Source organism: Phaenicophaeus curvirostris, chromosome 1 (genome assembly GCF_032191515.1).
Source record: "Phaenicophaeus curvirostris isolate KB17595 chromosome 1, BPBGC_Pcur_1.0, whole genome shotgun sequence".
Classification (NCBI taxonomy): Eukaryota; Metazoa; Chordata; class Aves; order Cuculiformes; family Cuculidae; genus Phaenicophaeus; species Phaenicophaeus curvirostris.
Window position 1 is genome coordinate 5,946,435 of NC_091392.1, and position 18,083 is coordinate 5,964,517.

The 18,083-nt window shown below is 39.9% G+C and overlaps 1 protein-coding gene across 6 annotated transcripts in view; it reads left to right on the top strand.

Moving 5' to 3' along the window:
- Window positions 1-18,083, top strand: part of CELF2 (CUGBP Elav-like family member 2) — a 378,130-nt gene that overhangs the window by 105,536 nt on the left and 254,511 nt on the right. For 2 of the 6 annotated variants that reach the window (XM_069870053.1, XM_069870151.1), the window contains exon 1: window positions 4,403-4,711. The exons of 1 other annotated variant lie outside the window; for it this stretch is intronic. In XM_069870053.1, the coding sequence (XP_069726154.1) occupies window positions 4,605-4,711 (107 nt within the window). In that variant the 5' untranslated portion in view covers window positions 4,403-4,604. Of the gene's footprint in view, window positions 1-4,402; window positions 4,712-18,083 lie in introns of those variants that run through there. 3 more of the 6 variants (XM_069870403.1, XM_069870246.1, XM_069870491.1) reach the window with 3 other exon arrangements.

The following is an 18,083-nucleotide window of genomic DNA, read 5'->3' on the forward strand; positions in this document are numbered from 1 at the left end:
AGGCTGCCATTGCCAGGTCTGCATCCATTGACTAAATACTCTTCTGGCAACAGGATCTGTGGACAAAGTAGACCTGGAGACTTCTCATCCAGTTATTTATGCTTAACTGAGATGCTGAGGTTGACCCTAGTTCACCTATATCAAAGGGTTATCCACGGTTGGTTGAAATGGAATTGAATTAGAAGCCAAAGGTGATTATGCTCTAGGACTTCTCTGTTAAGTGGCATTAATCAGGCCAAATCATCTCTTGAAGGAACCATCTATGGTCACACACAGTGCGGTCACTCTGGGATTCAGGACTAGGCTACAGTTTGTTCACAAACTGTCATCATATCTTTACCATATATCTTAGTTTTACTTCAGCCTTCCTGTCTCTGTGGTTTAGAATACACTTACACTTTCCACTAAAATATTCAAGCCAGTGGGAACAGTCTACCTGCCATGGCAAAAAGCTATTCTTTTTTTCTTTTTTTTTTTTTAGAATCATAGAATAGAATCATAGAATAACCAGGTTGGAAGAGACCCACCGGATCATCGAGTCCAACCATTCCTATCAAACACTAAACCACGTCCCTAAGCACCTCGTCCACCCATGCCTTAAATGCCTCCATGGAAGGTGACTCAACCACCTCCCTGGGCAGCCTCTGCCAGTGCCCAATGACCCTTTCTGTGGAAATTTTTTTCCTAATGTCCAGCCTAAACCTCCCCTGGCGGAGCCTGAGGCCATTCCCTCTTGTCCTGTCCCCTGTCACTTGGGAGAAGAGGCCAGCACCCGCCTCTCTGCAACCTCCTTTCAGGTAGTTATAGAGAGCAATGAGGTCTCCCCTCAGCCTCCTCTTCTCCAGGCTAAACAACCCCAGCTCTCTCAGGCACACAGGTGGAATTCATCTTGCCTAATACACGTATCTAAAAGTTAGGAATCTAATCCCTTTGTAGTCAATGGAGAGAGGTGGTAATGCTCTTTAGTATAACTAATCTCTCCTCACTGACAATAGAGAAACCCTAGTTGACTAGCTTAGACTAATTGCTCAACTTCAAAGGTGAGATTTAGCCACCTAAAACAGTAAAATGCTATCAGATTAAAGAGGAGCTTTTCAGACCCATACAAAACAAATGTGATTTGAGCCTAAGTAACTGCATGAACAGCAAATAACCAAGACTTACACTGCAAGTGCCTCCTGTGAGGAGAAGACATTTTTTAAATGTTTGCACGTCTCACAACAATACACTGTTTTATGTGTTTTTATGTGGCTGTTAGTGTCCTGCATTATTGCCACACTGCTGTGGAGTTTATTGGGTTTTCTTTCATTTTAAAGATGTAGATGTGAGCAAGAGGTTAATTGGATTGTATACGATTGACACAGAGACACATGGTGAAATGGGCGAATGAATCAAGCCTTTCTATACCTCTCATGATTTTGGGGCTGTTTTTCTGGACACTTGTTCACCATTTCTCTGTCATGAAATGAGGTTCACTGCTTGGCCAGCAGTATTTCTTGTTTTTAGTAGCAAAATGCAGAAGGTGTATTTTTAATTAATATTAATTACTCATTGTTACTGGTTTGCCATAGAAGTTTTAATCATTTTGGCTCTGTAAATGATTGGTATCACTGTGGCCTTTCAAGTATTTGTAGCATCACAAAATTAGTTTAGCAAATACATAGGCCTTATGTAGAAGGCTCGGGTTTACATCAAAGACAGGGCAATGAAACTACTAAATTTCTTCTGCACATAATTTGTGCAGAAATTTTTATAATATGCATGTATATATATCAGTTCTGGATCTACAATCAATTTCCATGTTAAATGTTGAATTTAAGCTCCACAGCTGGACTTCCATCTTGAAAGAAGGCAGATAGCCTTGTGCATCTGGTTTAATCTTCCCTTTAGCCATATTATTCTAAAGGCACTCCTGCTTAGTACATCTTACAATTGAAAAATAATACTCATATTCCCTCTTATCCTCAGCAGCTGTGATCCCTCTGCAGATGTTGTTCTGTCAGACGTTTCATTATATGTGATAGAAAGCGTGAGTTCTTTTTGTCCGTCTGTGTTACTGCTTTGTGGATTTTATTTTCTTTTTCTTTATTTACTCCTTTGGCTATAGATGAGTCCTTCTATAATACTTCACTTTATTCCCTATTGCTGCTACTTCGCTTCTTTCTAAGTAGAGAAACGATCAAGCACTTGCAACTGCGTGGAGCCACCCAACAGAAGCCCATTGATTACCCACCAACGGGCTCTGTGTGAGCCATTCTACTCCAGCCTGAAAAGAAAGCTTTGTTCCTTTAGCTGGTACTGTCTTAAGATGCTGATCTTTGCCATATTTTTGGAAAACTGTAGCAGTTTATCAGACTGTTTGACACTTCCTGTTCAGCTGTATTTTCTGTAGTGTACTCTGGTATTTGCCTCTTCTCATACATCAGTCTCATGAGCACGAGACTGGTCTGGAGCAGCCCAGGCGTCACGGTGAGTTATGCTGGGCAAAAGTCATTTGGAAGCAAACAGTGAAGGAGGAGGAATCTGGAGTGCTGGTGGCCATGCCTGAAATGGTAGTAATGGATTTTGTATTTGGGGCAGGAGGTATGGGATTTGTCATGTTGGCTGAGTATTTTCCTGGCCGCCTTCCATGACTCTTCAGATATTTTTAGCATGAAGTATAAGCTATGTTGTCTCAGTTGACCTTGGAACATGACATTTTAATATGGAATTGGTTTGAATTGCTAATCATTAAAGTTATTTATTATTTTTTATTACAAGAGCAACTAGAATCCCAGTTATGTTTTGTAGATAAAAAGGGAAGCAAATTGAAACCTGTCTTCTCTTGACTTGCAGTCCTTCATGATAACCATGTTTCCTAAACTACTGTCTTCAGCTTTTTCTCTCTTCATCATTAGAAGTAGATTGACTAGGTTTGTTCTTTAGCTTGTCTTTTGGTCATTTGACAGATTTTATATCAGAATGACTGAAACTAAGCTCAGAGTCTCACAGTGTTCAACAAGAAGTGTAGAACAAAAGGATTGTCTTTGTTGCAAACAATTTATGACCTTAATAGAAGTTTACAGTTGCTATCAGGAAGGCAAGAGCTTGCTATCAGTGTATTTATACTGATGATTGCTCCCTCTTTGCCTTCATTCCCAGACTCAAGCTTACCAAAAAGATCATGCCCCTAAATGCCAACTTCTTTTAAGGAATTAGAAGCAGTAGCACTGCATCAGGATATTGCAGCAGTATATTTTAAGGCAGCAATATATCATGTAGGCTCAGATCAACCACAGATATAGCTGAAAGTCTATGGAAGTTTGAGTTCAAGCTTTGAGGACTTGATCTATTTCTAGCTTAGAAATTCGGCTTTCTGAGTAGTTCTCAGTTTTGGACCATTTGTGTTTATTGAGTTTTGCATGTTCTTTTGCAGGACCTCAGAGGTAATAACAATAATTTTTAATATGCATTTTACTGTCACAGTGGTGCAGAGAAGCCTTTGACCGAAAAAAAGCATCAATGTCTTGTTGACTTTTTCAGTCTATTAAAGAAGCACATACTTGAGCATCTGATGTAGATTTAAATAATATAAAACAAAACCAAAAAAACCCAACAATACTCCTGCCTTTAAAGTAGCTGTATTGTTTAAAGATCTACACAGCAGAAGTTGAAACCAAGATGTGAAAATAAACCGCTCCTTGACTACCCTGGCAAGACCACAGCCTGTTTCTACAAATTATGTGGCAGATTGTCCAAGTAGGGCCAAAGAGGCTGTTTCCCTGAAATAAGTGTCACACTATGGTTCCTTTCATATGTAGGAAGGGAGTAAATCATTGAATAGTGCAACACCCTTTCTCATCTGCAAGAACTCTGCCCAAGCCAAGCCTAGGGATCTGGGTTAAAGCAAATTCAGTTACTTGGTAACTGAATTGTGTTTTGGAGGTGTTGGAATTGGAGGAATTTGGGGCTTGTGTTCTGGAGGGGTTAAATTTGATAGGAAAAACTGAAAACTTGAAGAAGACGCCCAGGTGCCTGCATTAATACTCCCCAGTCTCTCTGATGTGAGCTGGCAGGTCCCATAAAGCCACTCAGCCTTGAACAGGGAAGGGAAGGAGGGAGAGAGCAAGAGCTCCAGCTGCAACTCTGGAGCCCCAGAAAGAGCCTCTAACCCAGTTCCCTTAAAGTGCACAAGCTTCGCGAGCCACAGCATCTGTTTGCCACTGTATCCACTGAGTTTGCAGGGCAAACAAAAGATCTATATCAAGCATTAATCCTTCCACAGGGGGAATCCCTCCCCTCATTTGCCCATAGATTTTTCCCCCTTTTCTTTCAATTATATAGAAACATATTTTTTTTTAGAGGAGGGGTGGGGTGTGTTGCTAAATTTTTTTTTTGATGTAATTAAAAGAGCTAACACCAGCTAGGCTAGAGTGAATGCAAACAAGACCCCTATAGGCAGCACAGTGCATTAATGTAAAATATGCCCAGACAACATAACTTGTCAGAGAGGATTATTTCTGCTTAGTGAATCTGCAGGGGCCCCTTTGCTCCACCACTCAGCGTCTGACTAGAGAGAGAAAGAGAGAAAGAGTAGCCATTAGTGAGTAGCTACTGTGGCATTGATGTTTGAGCGCACTTCTGAACTGGCTTTTGTTGAGAATATCGGTGCAGAAAGCATGCGCTGTCCCAAATCCGCTGTTACTATGAGAAATGAGGAGCTGCTTTTAAGGTATGTTGTCTCCTTTGTTTTAACGCGTGCTTTCGAGTTGCCTGGGCCCGCTGCAACTATAACCGTGCTCTGTATTAAGTAGTTTCCCTATTTAAAGCAAAAGACAGGCATTGCTGTGTGCAAGTAGCATTTTCCACTAGTTAGAATCGCACATTTCATGTATGACGACAAATGTACGGAGAGGGCAGTGAGGAAAAAAAATATATTTTTTTTTTCCTAAATGAGAGCTGGTATTTCTTTTATCACCTCCTTTGCAATATTTCTGCCTGCTTCATTATTATGCACTGGGCATGGAATAAGCATGGAAAAAGCTCAGGGAGACTCCATATTAGAGCTAGTGCCCTAAATACCACTTTAATTTCCACTTAGCCTATGTAAATAGTTACTAATGCTCTACCTAGTCTTTACCACTTGAAGATGTTTTAAAATTATCTAAATACTCCTGTATGTGGGATTACCCATATATTCTTAACGTTCCAAGGTTTAGTGGGGGGCCAGCATTGACTACTCTTTTCAGAGACACACACACACATAGACACACGCACATACACACCGAATTATGCGAGAATTGGCACCCCGCTTTGAAAAATGTAGTCTTTTGTTTATTTGCTAGCAGACATTGTAGCATTGAATACATCTTTTGGTCTGACAATGGGACAGCTGAACAATGGTGCTGTCAAACTAGCTTAATGTATGTCTGGCGATGGGTTGGTTTGGGTTCTTTTTTTCTTTCATTTTCTCAGCCCCTTTTTCGCTTCCCTTAATTGTTTTGTATATTCAGTAGAATATGAAGTGCATTGCCTGTTTTGTGACGGTTGTTTCATTTGATATCTGCTGCTAATAGTGCATGGAGGGGGGAGGTTTGCATCTTACAATTATGCCTATTGCATTAAGTTGGAGATTTATTACTAACCTCTCCTTTAACTGTGATGAGAAAACTTACTGATTCTGAAAGCTTACAATACTTCTGTCAATCTGGTGAATACATAGTTGTCGAACGTGCCCTTGCCTGATTTTATGCCTGATCTTATCAACTTTAACTGCTGTTTTGAAGATACTGTTTCTAATTTTGTTTAGCTAATGAAAATGCAATAAAAATGATAGATCAGATCTCAAAGTGGGAGCCCATGCTACTTTCCATTTTTATAATCCAGCTATTAGCATACGTTAGAATTTTTAAGGTCAGGCTGAATAATTTACCTGGATGATTCCTATCCCAAAATCTAACAAATTATTCAGATGACATTTCATGAACTATCTTTCTGTTTAGACAGCCATAGTTTAGCATTAACAGTTAACAGCTTTGGGTTTGAATTTGGCAGAGTACTCATATGCCTTATGCATTATGAAAAGAAATTGTTATAAAGCTTTTGAAAAATTTTTAGTTACTACATGGACAGCAGCTTGTGTCTGGAATGAAATGAATTGTCATCAGTCTGTGGAGTTTCTCAAACTGTTTAAAGTCTTAAATACTTTACATGTTAAGTAAATGTATTACTTTTAGTAATAATTGTAATCATTTTCTGAGAGAAAAAAAAGATATATTTATCAGTGGTTTCTACTTTTTGCTTAGGTAAGTTAATTATATGTGGTTCATGTTTTTTCTTGAACCGTATTCTAGTGCATGATTTATATGGGTTCAGGGGTCTCTCGGACCCCTTAATTAAAACAAAAAAAATGACATAACTATTTATTTGTAGCAGTCAGAGTTCTCTAAAGCATGAATTTTCAACAAGAAAAGTGTTTTATGGGGAGACTCTGAGTACTTGCTATGCTTTTTTGCAATTTTTATTGTTGTTGCATCTTCTTCCTTTGTGTGTTGAGATGTTATAAATCAATACGAAATAGTTTACGTGAACAAAAAGGTAATATTGCATAAAATATTCTAGAAGCCTAGAGGTTATGGATTATCAGGTAGCACTTGCATGCTGTGTGTTGTGCATAAACATGTAGAAAGCAAGGATGGTCTTTAATATAAAGGGGCCATGCTATGATTCACTTTCTTAGAAGAACTTCTTTCGAGGCAAACATTAACTCATTCACAACTGCTCTGCTCTGCCAGAACTGGAGGGTATGGGATTTTTATCAGGTTATCCTCCTTCAGCCTTGGCTTTCTAGCAACCTCTGCCCTTTGTGAGTGGCAATAAAGTGAATTCCCCACTCTCGATTATGTGGAAATGCCCCTCTGATTGCCCAGAGTAGAGTGGGTGCCACTTTTGTAGCAGTCAGCACCAGACACCAACTTTCACTTTTAAGGACTAAATACTAAAGCTGTTTCCTAAGCGCTCCTCTCACAGGTGAGTTTATACTAAACTTGCAGTAGTTCCTATTTTTTAAGATAAAATGCTGCATAAAATACATATACTACAGGTTTTTGTCTTGGATTGCCAGTTACTTTGTTCCTTTCCAATCATATTTTACGATATTGCATTCATATCAAAGAGTAATTTTTGAATTATTCTGTGTGAACCTTACTAAAAAAAAAAATCCTTTCTATGCCTATTTACTGAAATATTGCTTTTTGAACCATAACAATTACTATTAACATCAAAGAAAGTGAAGCAAATCTGTAACAGAAGCCATTTCTTAGCATGCTTTAACAAAAGTGCTGGCTTTTGAGAGACTCTATAGGTTTAGAGATCTTATGCATAAACATTATAGGTGTCCTTAATGTTACCCGTTTTGACTCTTAGCCATTCACAAAGCAATGTGGTGCCTTGCGGTTGTCAAACTTGGCAATATCTGTTTCCACAACAGCTCTAAAAGAGCTAAATCAGGCTCTACATGAGTTGTTATTTGTTCTTGCAATGACCAGGTTTAATGCCAAAAAGAAAGATCTTCTTTGGTCCTACCTGTTAGAGCAAGAGCAGGATAGGTCTTAAGCTGGGAACCGACTTTCCATACTGTCGTAGGAAATGGTAGTGAATTCTATTTATTTATTAGCCTGGAGTCTTTGTCTCTATTTTTTTTTCCAGATTTATGAATCACAATCTCTAACATCAACATGTTAATATTCTCTTTGTTAAATGAGAATAAAACTGAAGTGTTTCTGTTATCAAATTTAAGTATATAAGATTGCAAACTATACCTTTGGGGCTAAAAAACAAAGGAGAGCATTCAATTAATATTCATATCTAGAAGTTTTACTGCAAGTGTAGATTGTGCTTGAATACTTAAGAAGTCATTCAGGAGTGAATCAATACTAATTATTGTAATCAGGAGGGTTAATTAGCTGAAGATGCTGCTGATGGAAAGTTCACTGCTTATAGCCCTGAAAACACCTAAGTTGATGAAATCTGAAAGCAAGACGTCTAAGAGGATTTTATATGGAGAGAAAACCTTGGCTTTCCTTTAGTATTTCAAGAGCCAGTTTTTCCAAAGGAGAAGCATGGCATGTATTAGAAGTTGCTACTAAATCTGTCTTGAAGATATTTTGTGGTAGTTTCTCATTAAATGCAAGTAGCATTTTGGATAACCTGTACTATCTCTGCAGCATTCACTTGTAGATTACCATAAATTAATATGAATAATCTTATCCATTTGAAATCTTGTTCCAGCACTGTTATTTTGAACAGTGTTTTGGTTTGGGTTTTTTTCTTTTTTGTTCTATTTATTTAATTTTTTACTATTTGTGTGTAGGCACAGAGTCCTTACATGGTACATGTACATAAATTACCCATGCTCCGTATCTAGTATAAAGGTATTTATCTGTGTGCATATGTACACAGTATACACAAATGCACATAAGTGTAAGTATTTTCTCACTGAGGGTGTTTATTTCTATAGCTCTGTGCCCTCAAAAGTCCCACTCAGTTTCCATCTGCAAAAAAGTGTTCAACTACCTATAATTCAGAGAACAGTTTTTGAAAAAGTAGTTTGTGAAATTTAACTTAGATGATAAGGAATAGAGACTGAAAAGAACTGGCTGGAAAAAAACCTTTTCTTTTCCCTAAACTGGAGCAGTTACATCTCTTAAAGTAAGCATGTCTGAATTTAAGCAAAATCTAGCTATACAAAAACTTTCTCACAAGTGAATTGAGAGAAGATTTTTTCTTTAACGCTGGGTGTTTTGTTCGGTTTTTTTTCCCCTTTTCCCCCAAGTTATATCTATTAAGGTTTTAATGTAGACAAATTCCTGGATGTTCATTCAAGAAAAAAAACAAAAAAACCCCACACACATACACACACACCCCCCACCCAACCCCCCTGAAAGTCAAGTGATGCTTTCAGAAGAAAGAAATTCTGTCTCCAGACACATTCTTCTTTGCTTTCTAATGACATTACAGATTATAACGTGCAGGTGCTATTTATCTTTGGAACTGCTTTCCTATGACTGCTTTACTGCTTCCAACACATTTACTTGTATGTCAGCCATAGAAAAGGTAACTGAAAATGGCAGCTGTTGAGAAAGCATGTTGCCATGCCTGGAATGACATGCATTATCAGGGCAGCAGGAGTTGCTGGCTCTACAGCCCATTTCTACTTGACCTGCTGAATGATTGGCTGCCTGGGATGGTAATGAATCACTGGAGTTTATGAAACAGGACTGCTGGCATCCTCACAGAGGAAATAAAAACGGGATATTTTTTTTTTCCCCTCTAACGCTCTTGCTGTGGCAAAAAGCTTTTTGTTTTGTTTTGTTTTGCTTTTATGTTATTCCACCCTGCAGCGGAAGCAAATGTGTCAATTAAAGTCACTTTAATACCATTCTTGGCAAGTTAATGATGCACTGAAGGTTAACTATCTTTATTGGATGGAAAGGGGCAGGAATTTTTCTCAGATTTGGAGTAAAGTTTAATCTAGACCCTAATTTTCTCATCCCCCACTCCAGTCTTGAGACTGAGATAGCGTAACTAGTAGACAGCTTGAGCAGGATCTAAAAAGGATTTTAGCTGTTCTCACACACAACTTTATTTTCTCTTACAGTCTTAAGGATCAGTGACCATTTCATGGGCTAATGTCAGACATATCCATCTTCAGGGTTTCTGAACTAAGAGCTAAATTAATATTTCTGGAAGGCAGTGACTCCCAAATTTGCACTCAGTTCCTAGGTGGTTCATGAAATTATATTATGCATTAAGACCACATTACCGGATTAGGCTCTTATGAGTCCATGCTTGTAGGAAAGTATTGTAGGTCTGTAAACCTGCCAGTGCGCTGACAAGACTGACACAGCGTGGATCACAAGCTGCCCTGCAAAATGCAGCCAAGTAAAAATGATCCTTCTATTTCAATTAAACACCCAAAATTGTGTTTAGAGGTGGGGAACAGAGAGAATTACTTGCCTGTCTCTCCATGTAGCATACTTGGTGGCTGATGTGTCCCTTGCTCATGCAGAATAACCTAATTTTACATTAACTCTCTCTGATTCAAAAGAATAGGTTTACCAACTTAGGAAGTGTTAAACATGGCACTTATACAAAGATAACGCTTTCTGCCATTACATTAGAGAGGTTTTTTTCCAGTCTTACGCTTTGCTGCCTAAGCTTTTTCTCCACTAGTTTTGAAAAGCCATTTGCATGCTCGCACATGCTATTAGACTTTTTCACTTTCCTACAGATAATTGAGCAGTGGCTGCTGCTAGACACTGGAGAGCCTGCAGCACTCAGGTTATTTAAGGCAAAGCCTCCGGATGCCCCTTGCAAGGCTTCTGAAACAGAGGAAGGCAAGGGTGAGAAGGGTGGCATGCGTAACTGTTGCTTGTGCCCTTCAGTGTGTGAGGGGTAAATGCCGTCCTTGCTCTGGAGTTCCCATGGCAGCAAATCAGCAGGTCATCTTCAAGAGCAGCCGTTGAGGATGCCAGACAACAGTGTGTCACTGGGAAGAAGACAGAGCAGAGGGCTGGAGGGGGAAAAACCTGATAGAAAACCAGAGAGAGAATGCAAGAATTTACTTTCCCTTTTAGACAAATAGAGGAACGAAGAGAAAAGCAAGGGCTCCTGCATGTAGATCATCCTGAAATTGAACCTTGTAAGTGTAGATAGCTGTGGATGATGTGATAGCTGTGCTGTGGACTGAATTTAAGATTCAAATCCTGCACCTGCTCTCCCTAGAAGCTGCAGGTCAGCATCTGAAGAATTGAGGCCCTCTAGAAAGGAAACGGTGAATTATCAGAAAACTTAAATTCTTAGAGACTTGATTTTCAACTGTAACAACCTCTTAGTTTCATTTTCCTTCTCTTCTGCCTAAAAATGATCAATGTTTCTGCTAAACTGCAAGGCAGAAGCTCACTCTAAAAGCCTGAGAATCTGCCTGCATCATTTCAGCCCACATTTAATTTTAATGAGAGAGTTATATAACCCCCTTTAAAAATAACAAAACACTAACAGAACTGCATCGGCAACATCAGGTGTTCTGCAGAGCTGCTCCAATGAATCATACAAGATTTGTCTGTGCACAGCTGATGAATGTACGTTTAACTCAGTTAACCCCTCCTCTCAAATACAGAAATCCAAAGTGACCAAAATTTTTCCTACAGTGCCTTTCTCACACAAGGATGCCAAACTAGATGCCTGTCCTAGGAACCTATTAGCAGTTTTTCCTTACAAAATTGTGTTATCAATGTGCCGGAGTTTTTCAAAAAGTTGCAGATAAATTATTGTGACTCTACTGAACTGAAATATTCTATGTTAAAAACTAAGTTGGGTTTTATATGTTACTTCAGAAAAGAAAGCCACTATTCCTGTTTGTTGTACTGAGCCCTAGATCTATGAAATTGTTTAAAACAGCCCATTTAACAGGCAGCTCTGGGACTAATGAACATACAACTTTCTAAGTGTTCCTTTCACATGGAGAATTTGGGGGAAAAACTGGAGTCAGCAGTTGTGAGTGTGCTAAACATCTTAGTTTGGATGCTGCTCTTAACTGTAGCAAGAACTGGTTGCTGGAAAGTGGGAAGGATCACACTGCACTTGCCATACTCGTGCTCTTTCTCTTTGCATCTATCACAAGCCATTATCAGCAGAAGAATCATGGACTAGGCAGACCTTTTGATCTGACCTATGTGGCAATTATTACACTGTTCATTTAGAGGGGGAAAAAAAGATCCCCAAACCAGGCACAGTGCAGTTTTCTACGTGTCTGAATGCCTTACAGTTACCGCGGGAGCCTTTTCTTTCTGTCCTTCGTGTCTGAGGTTTAATGGATTCTGTTTGCAGGAAATAATGATATCAAAGATAGTTACTTTACATATTATCAGGGTGATTGTTTGTTATTTTTGAGGAGTGAGATGTATGCTAGGCATTTCATGAACAAATGAAAAAAATTTTAAAAATACCTATGAAATTTCCTGCCTTAAAGATGTTACAATTCAGCATAAGGTGAGATCAAATAATTTGCAGTGAAAAAGAAAAACACGTGGCAGAAGTGATCAAGAAGGGAAGATGGTGGTTAACATTATGAAGATCCTGCAGTTAGTCAGAAGTGCAGTAGATTAACTCAGAAATTGTAATACCCCCACAAATTTCTTCACAATTTGTTTTGAAAATAAGTCTTCCTTTATCTTCCTTTCTCTCTTCATGTCCCTTACACAACCTCTTGCCTTGCTCTTGCCACATTAGAACTTCACACTTGCCTTTGCCTATTGCTTTTGGAGTTGGAGCTTCCTTTCAACATCACCTTCTGACCCAGCTTTTTGCTCTGTTCAGCCCATCCTCACCATCTGCTTCCCTGATCCTGCATTTCTCACAATAATCAGTCTTCCTACTGGGAAGAAAACTCAAATTTATAAAAAATGAGAGAGTGTTCCTCCTAGTAGTTGTTCCTGTGGGTTTGGATGTGGGGGAGGCATTTTGTTACAGTGGGCTTTTTTTCCCTTCCCTGCATAAGTAAGGCATTTGCACATTGTGAGGATAGAGCAGCACAGACAAAAGCAACAGATGTGTGATTGCTGGTATCCTAAGTCATACAAGATTATAGTTTTTCACATGAAGATAATATATTAGCCAAATCCAATAACAGTAAGTTTCATCACCCAGAGTTGTTTGGAAAGGTGCTCTTTCCTTACCATAAATAATGCACCTGCTGCATAGTAGGAAATCAGTTCCACTCAGTGTGTGCAGTGCCTCACTTTCTCTGCTTGTTGGGTAGTGAGTTTTGATGGAATCAATCAGCGGGTGAGAAGATAAGGTAGTTCAGCAAAAAAAAAGGAGGGGGAAAAAAAAAAGAGTCAATGCTTGTTGTCAAGTTGAGATAGGACTGGGTTGACAAAAGCTTTGGTCTTGTGTCTATATGCACAAGGCACTGCACAAAGGCAACATCTACAGATCAATAGTGATGCTCTTCAATAGGGCTGTAAATAAATAACAGGATGGTAAGACTTGGTCTTGCAAATATTTACTTGTTACTACTTTACTGTAGTATTTGCTAAATACAGTGCTGAGTGCATGGATAGCCCAGCTGGAGCAAATGGTACTGGGCAGCTCCTGCTTAGTACCAGCACTATGCAGGACTGGACCTGAAGTTCATGATTTATACTTTTATATTTATGCAAATACTCCCAAGTATTTGCATGTTATTAACAAATTTGGGGGTTCCTCCAGATTAAAAGCCCTCCATCACATGTAGCATCTTCCCTGTGCCATAAAAACCTGCCTAATTGTTTTTGGAAAGATTGAGTTATTACCCGTAAAAAGGAACAAGGCCTTATACCCACAGCAGGATGAAATCACCTCTTCAGTGGCATAAAATAGGAAGGGAAAAAAAAAGTGGTGAGTGGGAAGTTTTAGTATAGCAATCAAGTTTACATAATATCAGTGTGCTTCAAGTGAAAGCTCTAGAAATGCTTCACTTGAGGTACCTTTCCACGGGGCTAATTTTAAAGGACATTTATTTCTGAAAATTACTGATCAGCTGCAATAGCCTGTGGAACTGGGGAGACCCTGACAAGCGCCTAAGACTTCAGTATTTAAAAGTAATTGATTTGCTTTAACCAATATTTGAATTTTCTTCTTTTAAAGATTTGGGTTATGTGCAAACTGTTTTATTTCTCAAAATAATATGAAGGAAAGACTGTTGTGTAAATAAAAATATCCCTACTGAAAAGTTGAAGCTTCATAATGCAAAACTTGATTCCAATGTTAGATCTAACTGGAAAAGACAGATTTTTATAAATAATCAAAATCTTCATGAGTGGTAAAATGGTGCAGAATTGGGGCCATTACTTTTTGTCACTCCAAATGCACAGCTTTTTGCTTTAATTACTTACTGCTTTTACACCATTCGTTAGCTCTGACCAAGTGCTTTGTGTAACTTGTGCTCAAGTGCTTTACTTTGCTGTTCTTCCTCCCTCCCCCTACGTGTCCCTCCAGAAGTCTGCTACTAAAAGTTAAGCTGCTGGGCTTCCTTGCTCTGTTATAAGCAGTTAGGCTCATGTCCCACCACATGACCCAAAACGCTGTATTTTCTGCTAGTAGCCATGCTACTACTTTCAGGCTCGTGGTTTGCCTGGAAGGTTATTTCTTTGTGAAAGACAGTGAACACGTCATTTGCATTCACTAATGCTATCTAGACCAGATTTCATTTTCCCTTTGCATTAGTGGAAGATCCTGAGTGATTCCACTGAAGCAATTTGAGCCAGATCCAAATTTGCACCACCATTGCTGAGCTCTGTTTCTCCTGCCTCTGTTAGAAACTTGCTTTGATGCCAGAGATAAGCTGAATCCCGAGCATGTTCATTGGCTTAGAGAGGAATAAAGCAGAGGATTTGAACTCTCTTCATACTGCCTTGCAGGCTTGAGAGAGAGTGAAGTCATTCAGAAACTTTCCCTTGAAGTGCTTCCAACAGTAGCATTTCCTTGGCCCAAAACTGGGGGCAAGTTGATTAAAAGAATGGCAATTAAGGAAGGGGTGAGGAGAGGGTCTGGAGAGGGGACCCGATGTGAGCTCCATGCTGGATTTGGCTACGGGATCTGGAAGGGAAGGGGGTGTCTGCTTTGTCACTCACTGAATGAAAGGCAGTGATGTCAGAGTGAGCTCATACGCTTCACAGCAATCCTTAGCTCAATCCTTGTCCTTCTCCAGCTCAACTTGTTTCTGTGTTTGCGGGGGGAAGGGGGAGTGTGCTCTGAAGAGGTGTTCGGTTTTCAAAGGTTGAGCTCTTTCAAGAAATTACATACAGCTCTGTGTTTGAAAAGCTGCTTGAATGGTGACTAATCTGCTAATGCGCAGTGGAATTGCTTCATCTGCCTCGCTTAGACGTATGGAGAAACCAAGGCACAGAGAGTAAATGATGCGACTGCGGGGGAAAGTGGGGTCTGGGCCTCTGCAACAAGAGGAGGATGGATAGGAGGAGACATTTGTAGCTGGAATAGGATTAAAGCCCAAGAATTGCTGATTCCAAATTCCAGGTTCCTTCCTCGAAACTGCCATATGCTCCACCAGCTGAAAAAGCTTAATATCGGCGGGCAGCGATAGCGCAGCAATAATGCAGCTCCTCTAAGCGAGTGTTTACATCTATTGTCTCATTTATGCTGTGAAAATTAATGCACCTTCATTTGCCATTCCCCCTCCCCATTTCCCTCTGTGCTGTAATAATGGACCAAAGCTTCCATTTTTTCCTTCATTTTTCATAAAAACTGCTATTTCGCGCACGTGTGCCAGTCAAGAAATTAGCATTAATGCTACAAATAACAGAGCAGAGCCTGTATTAGTGTGAAAAACATTCAGTTTTGAGTATTGTTTTTCAGCACTTACGCTCTGCGTTCAAGAGTTAAACACAAGACGCTACATAATTTATGTTTGAGAACTGAATTATTCGAATGCGGTTTCTCCCTATAAGCTCTCCCTGAGTTATATCTCGGTATCTTTTATAGAGTGGGTTTCTTTTTGCATTTGACCCTGTTCCTGCCTCTAACTTTTAAATGGCAAAAGCAAATGTGCTTTGAAAAGTGTGTTACACTGTAGTTGTTAAATAAAGCAATAACCTATGCACTTGTAATGCTTTCTCTATGACCTACTTACATACTACTTCACCCTCCTTATAGTATGATTAAAAGCTGCTTTGAATCCACTATTCCCTCAAGGGATTTGAGGCTAGAATTTAACAAACTGCTGAGAAGGCTTAAGTCAGTAAGAGGGCTTCCCTACAGCTTCTTCCAGCTAATTCACATGTAATTAAAAGGAAAATAAATATTTCAAAAGAACATAAGTTTTAATGAATTATTTTAAGCACTTACACCTTGTGAAATGGGGCAAATTTTCAAAGATCTTGCTAGCCCATATGCAGATTTTAAGTAAAATTATTTGTGTCCCTTTCCTCCTCCCCCCTTCGCATCCATTCAAAGCGTGGATTTACTTTTCAGTCAGCAGCAGTGAGACTGTGGTCCTTAAAAGCACCAGACTGGTGAAACTGAAGCCCCTTAGAATTAGCATGGATGAAAAAAAAAAAAGATGATGAAGAGGTTCAGATCCCCCCCCACAGCATGAAGTGGGGGTGGAGACTTCCTACTTAAAAGAGTATCTTCATCCTCACTGAGCTGCCTGTATTTCTTCTGAGCTAAAACCTGCCCCTTCTGCAGTGGCAAGATTTTGAAATTGAAAGTTAATCCAACTCTGCTCTGGGCTGGATTAGCCACCATGGAGGCCTCAGATCAAAATCCAGGTGGCTGCATCCAGCTGGAGAAAGTTGTCCTGGTTTCTCCTTTCATTTCAACTTTGCACTTATTTTTTTAATCTGCTGTATAGTTCTGCACTGTGGTGGATGGGTGGCATAGAGGAATTGCCATTAATTTAGTAAAGAGGGGCCATAGCTTTGCCACATCTATGTAGATGTTTAGGTGCCATGGTGATGAGGACACTATGCAAACATATAGAACAGAGCAGATTAATAACACTATAGATATCTGTTCAGGATTGCAGCTGTCCTGCGGGGATTATGCTGAGGGCCAAGTGAACCTTTTATTTCTTTAGACTTGCAAAGTAGGCAAAAAATTTAGCAGCCTGAGGGGGTTTTCTTCCTTTTAACTGTTTAAAATGGAAAAGTCTCTCTTAGTGCAGTAAACCGGACTCTGAAAATTTGCCTGATCTGTATTTTTATTATCAAACCAACGTTGGTCAAAATTTAAATAAAACTTGGCCTGACTGATAGCGTATTTATGTATTAGTTGACATAATTTTATTTTAGAACACTTTTTGGAGAAGTTTAAGTCTAATAGCTTTAATTTTCTTTTGTTGCTTTTTTTTTCAAGCATTGATTATCCAGAACAAATGAAATTATAAAACCTGGAGAGAAAGGAGAAGCACACACAATGCAGAGAAACATTTTGTCTGCCTAGACTGCTCAGATCATCCAGTCATCTTTGTAAATATGTTAATATTCTTTTGCCTGGAGCTGCTTTGCATTGAAGCAAATAGGTTTTGGAGACGCAAAGGAAAATTTATACAGATTTTCCGGGGGTAGGGAGAGAGGAGGGCTCCAGCTATTTGTCTGTGTGGAATTTTGTGTGCACCATGGTAAGGTCACTTCTGTGCACTGGCTGTGGCCAACTCCAAATCCAGCAAAGCTGAGAATGGGCTCTTGGCACGTTACGGACCTGAGGATGGATTTACCACTGTTACTTATTTAAATCCCTATTTTTGATCAGGGAGGACAGACTTACTACTAAGTACTCATGAGCCAGTAGCATCACTTGGAGTGTTTCATGGGTGCCAAGGTCTGAATGGCAGGAATTTGAGTAGAGAGAGCCTGTACTCAGCAATTCACTGTCAAGGTTTAGCCACAACACGTACCTAAATGATCCCAGTGTTCCCAGTTTGGCAGTGGTGACTATGCCTTCTTACCATACTGGGAAGTACCAGGTCTGTGCAAACCACTTGTGCGTGGAAATGGAAAGCAGAGGGTTTGTCCACTGGTTGCAAACTCTCCATGAAGGCTGCAGCTCCCCGCTTACAACACAATGGGTGCTGTAAGCATGAGACAGCAGCTCCCCCTTTATAAAACGATGGGTACCATGAGTGTGGGGCAGTGCCTCCCCCCTTTATAACTTCACAGGTGCTGTGACTATGGGACAGCAGCTCCCCTTTTATAACACAATGGGTGCCATGAGCGTGGGACAGCAGCTCTCCCCTTTATAACGCAATAGGTGCTGTGGCTATGGGACAGTAGCTCCCCTCTTTATAACACAGTGCGTGCTCTGAGTATGGGACAACATCTCCCCCATTATAACATGATGCACGCCATGACAATGGGACAGCATCTCCCCTCTTTATAACGTGGTGAGTGCTGTGACTAAGGGACAGCAGCTCCCCTTTTATAACACGACGGGTGCCATGAGCGTGGGACAGCAGCTCTCCCGTTTATAACGCAATGGGTGTGTGGCTATGGGACAGCATCTCCCCTTGTTATAACATGATGGGTGCTGTGACTATGGGACAG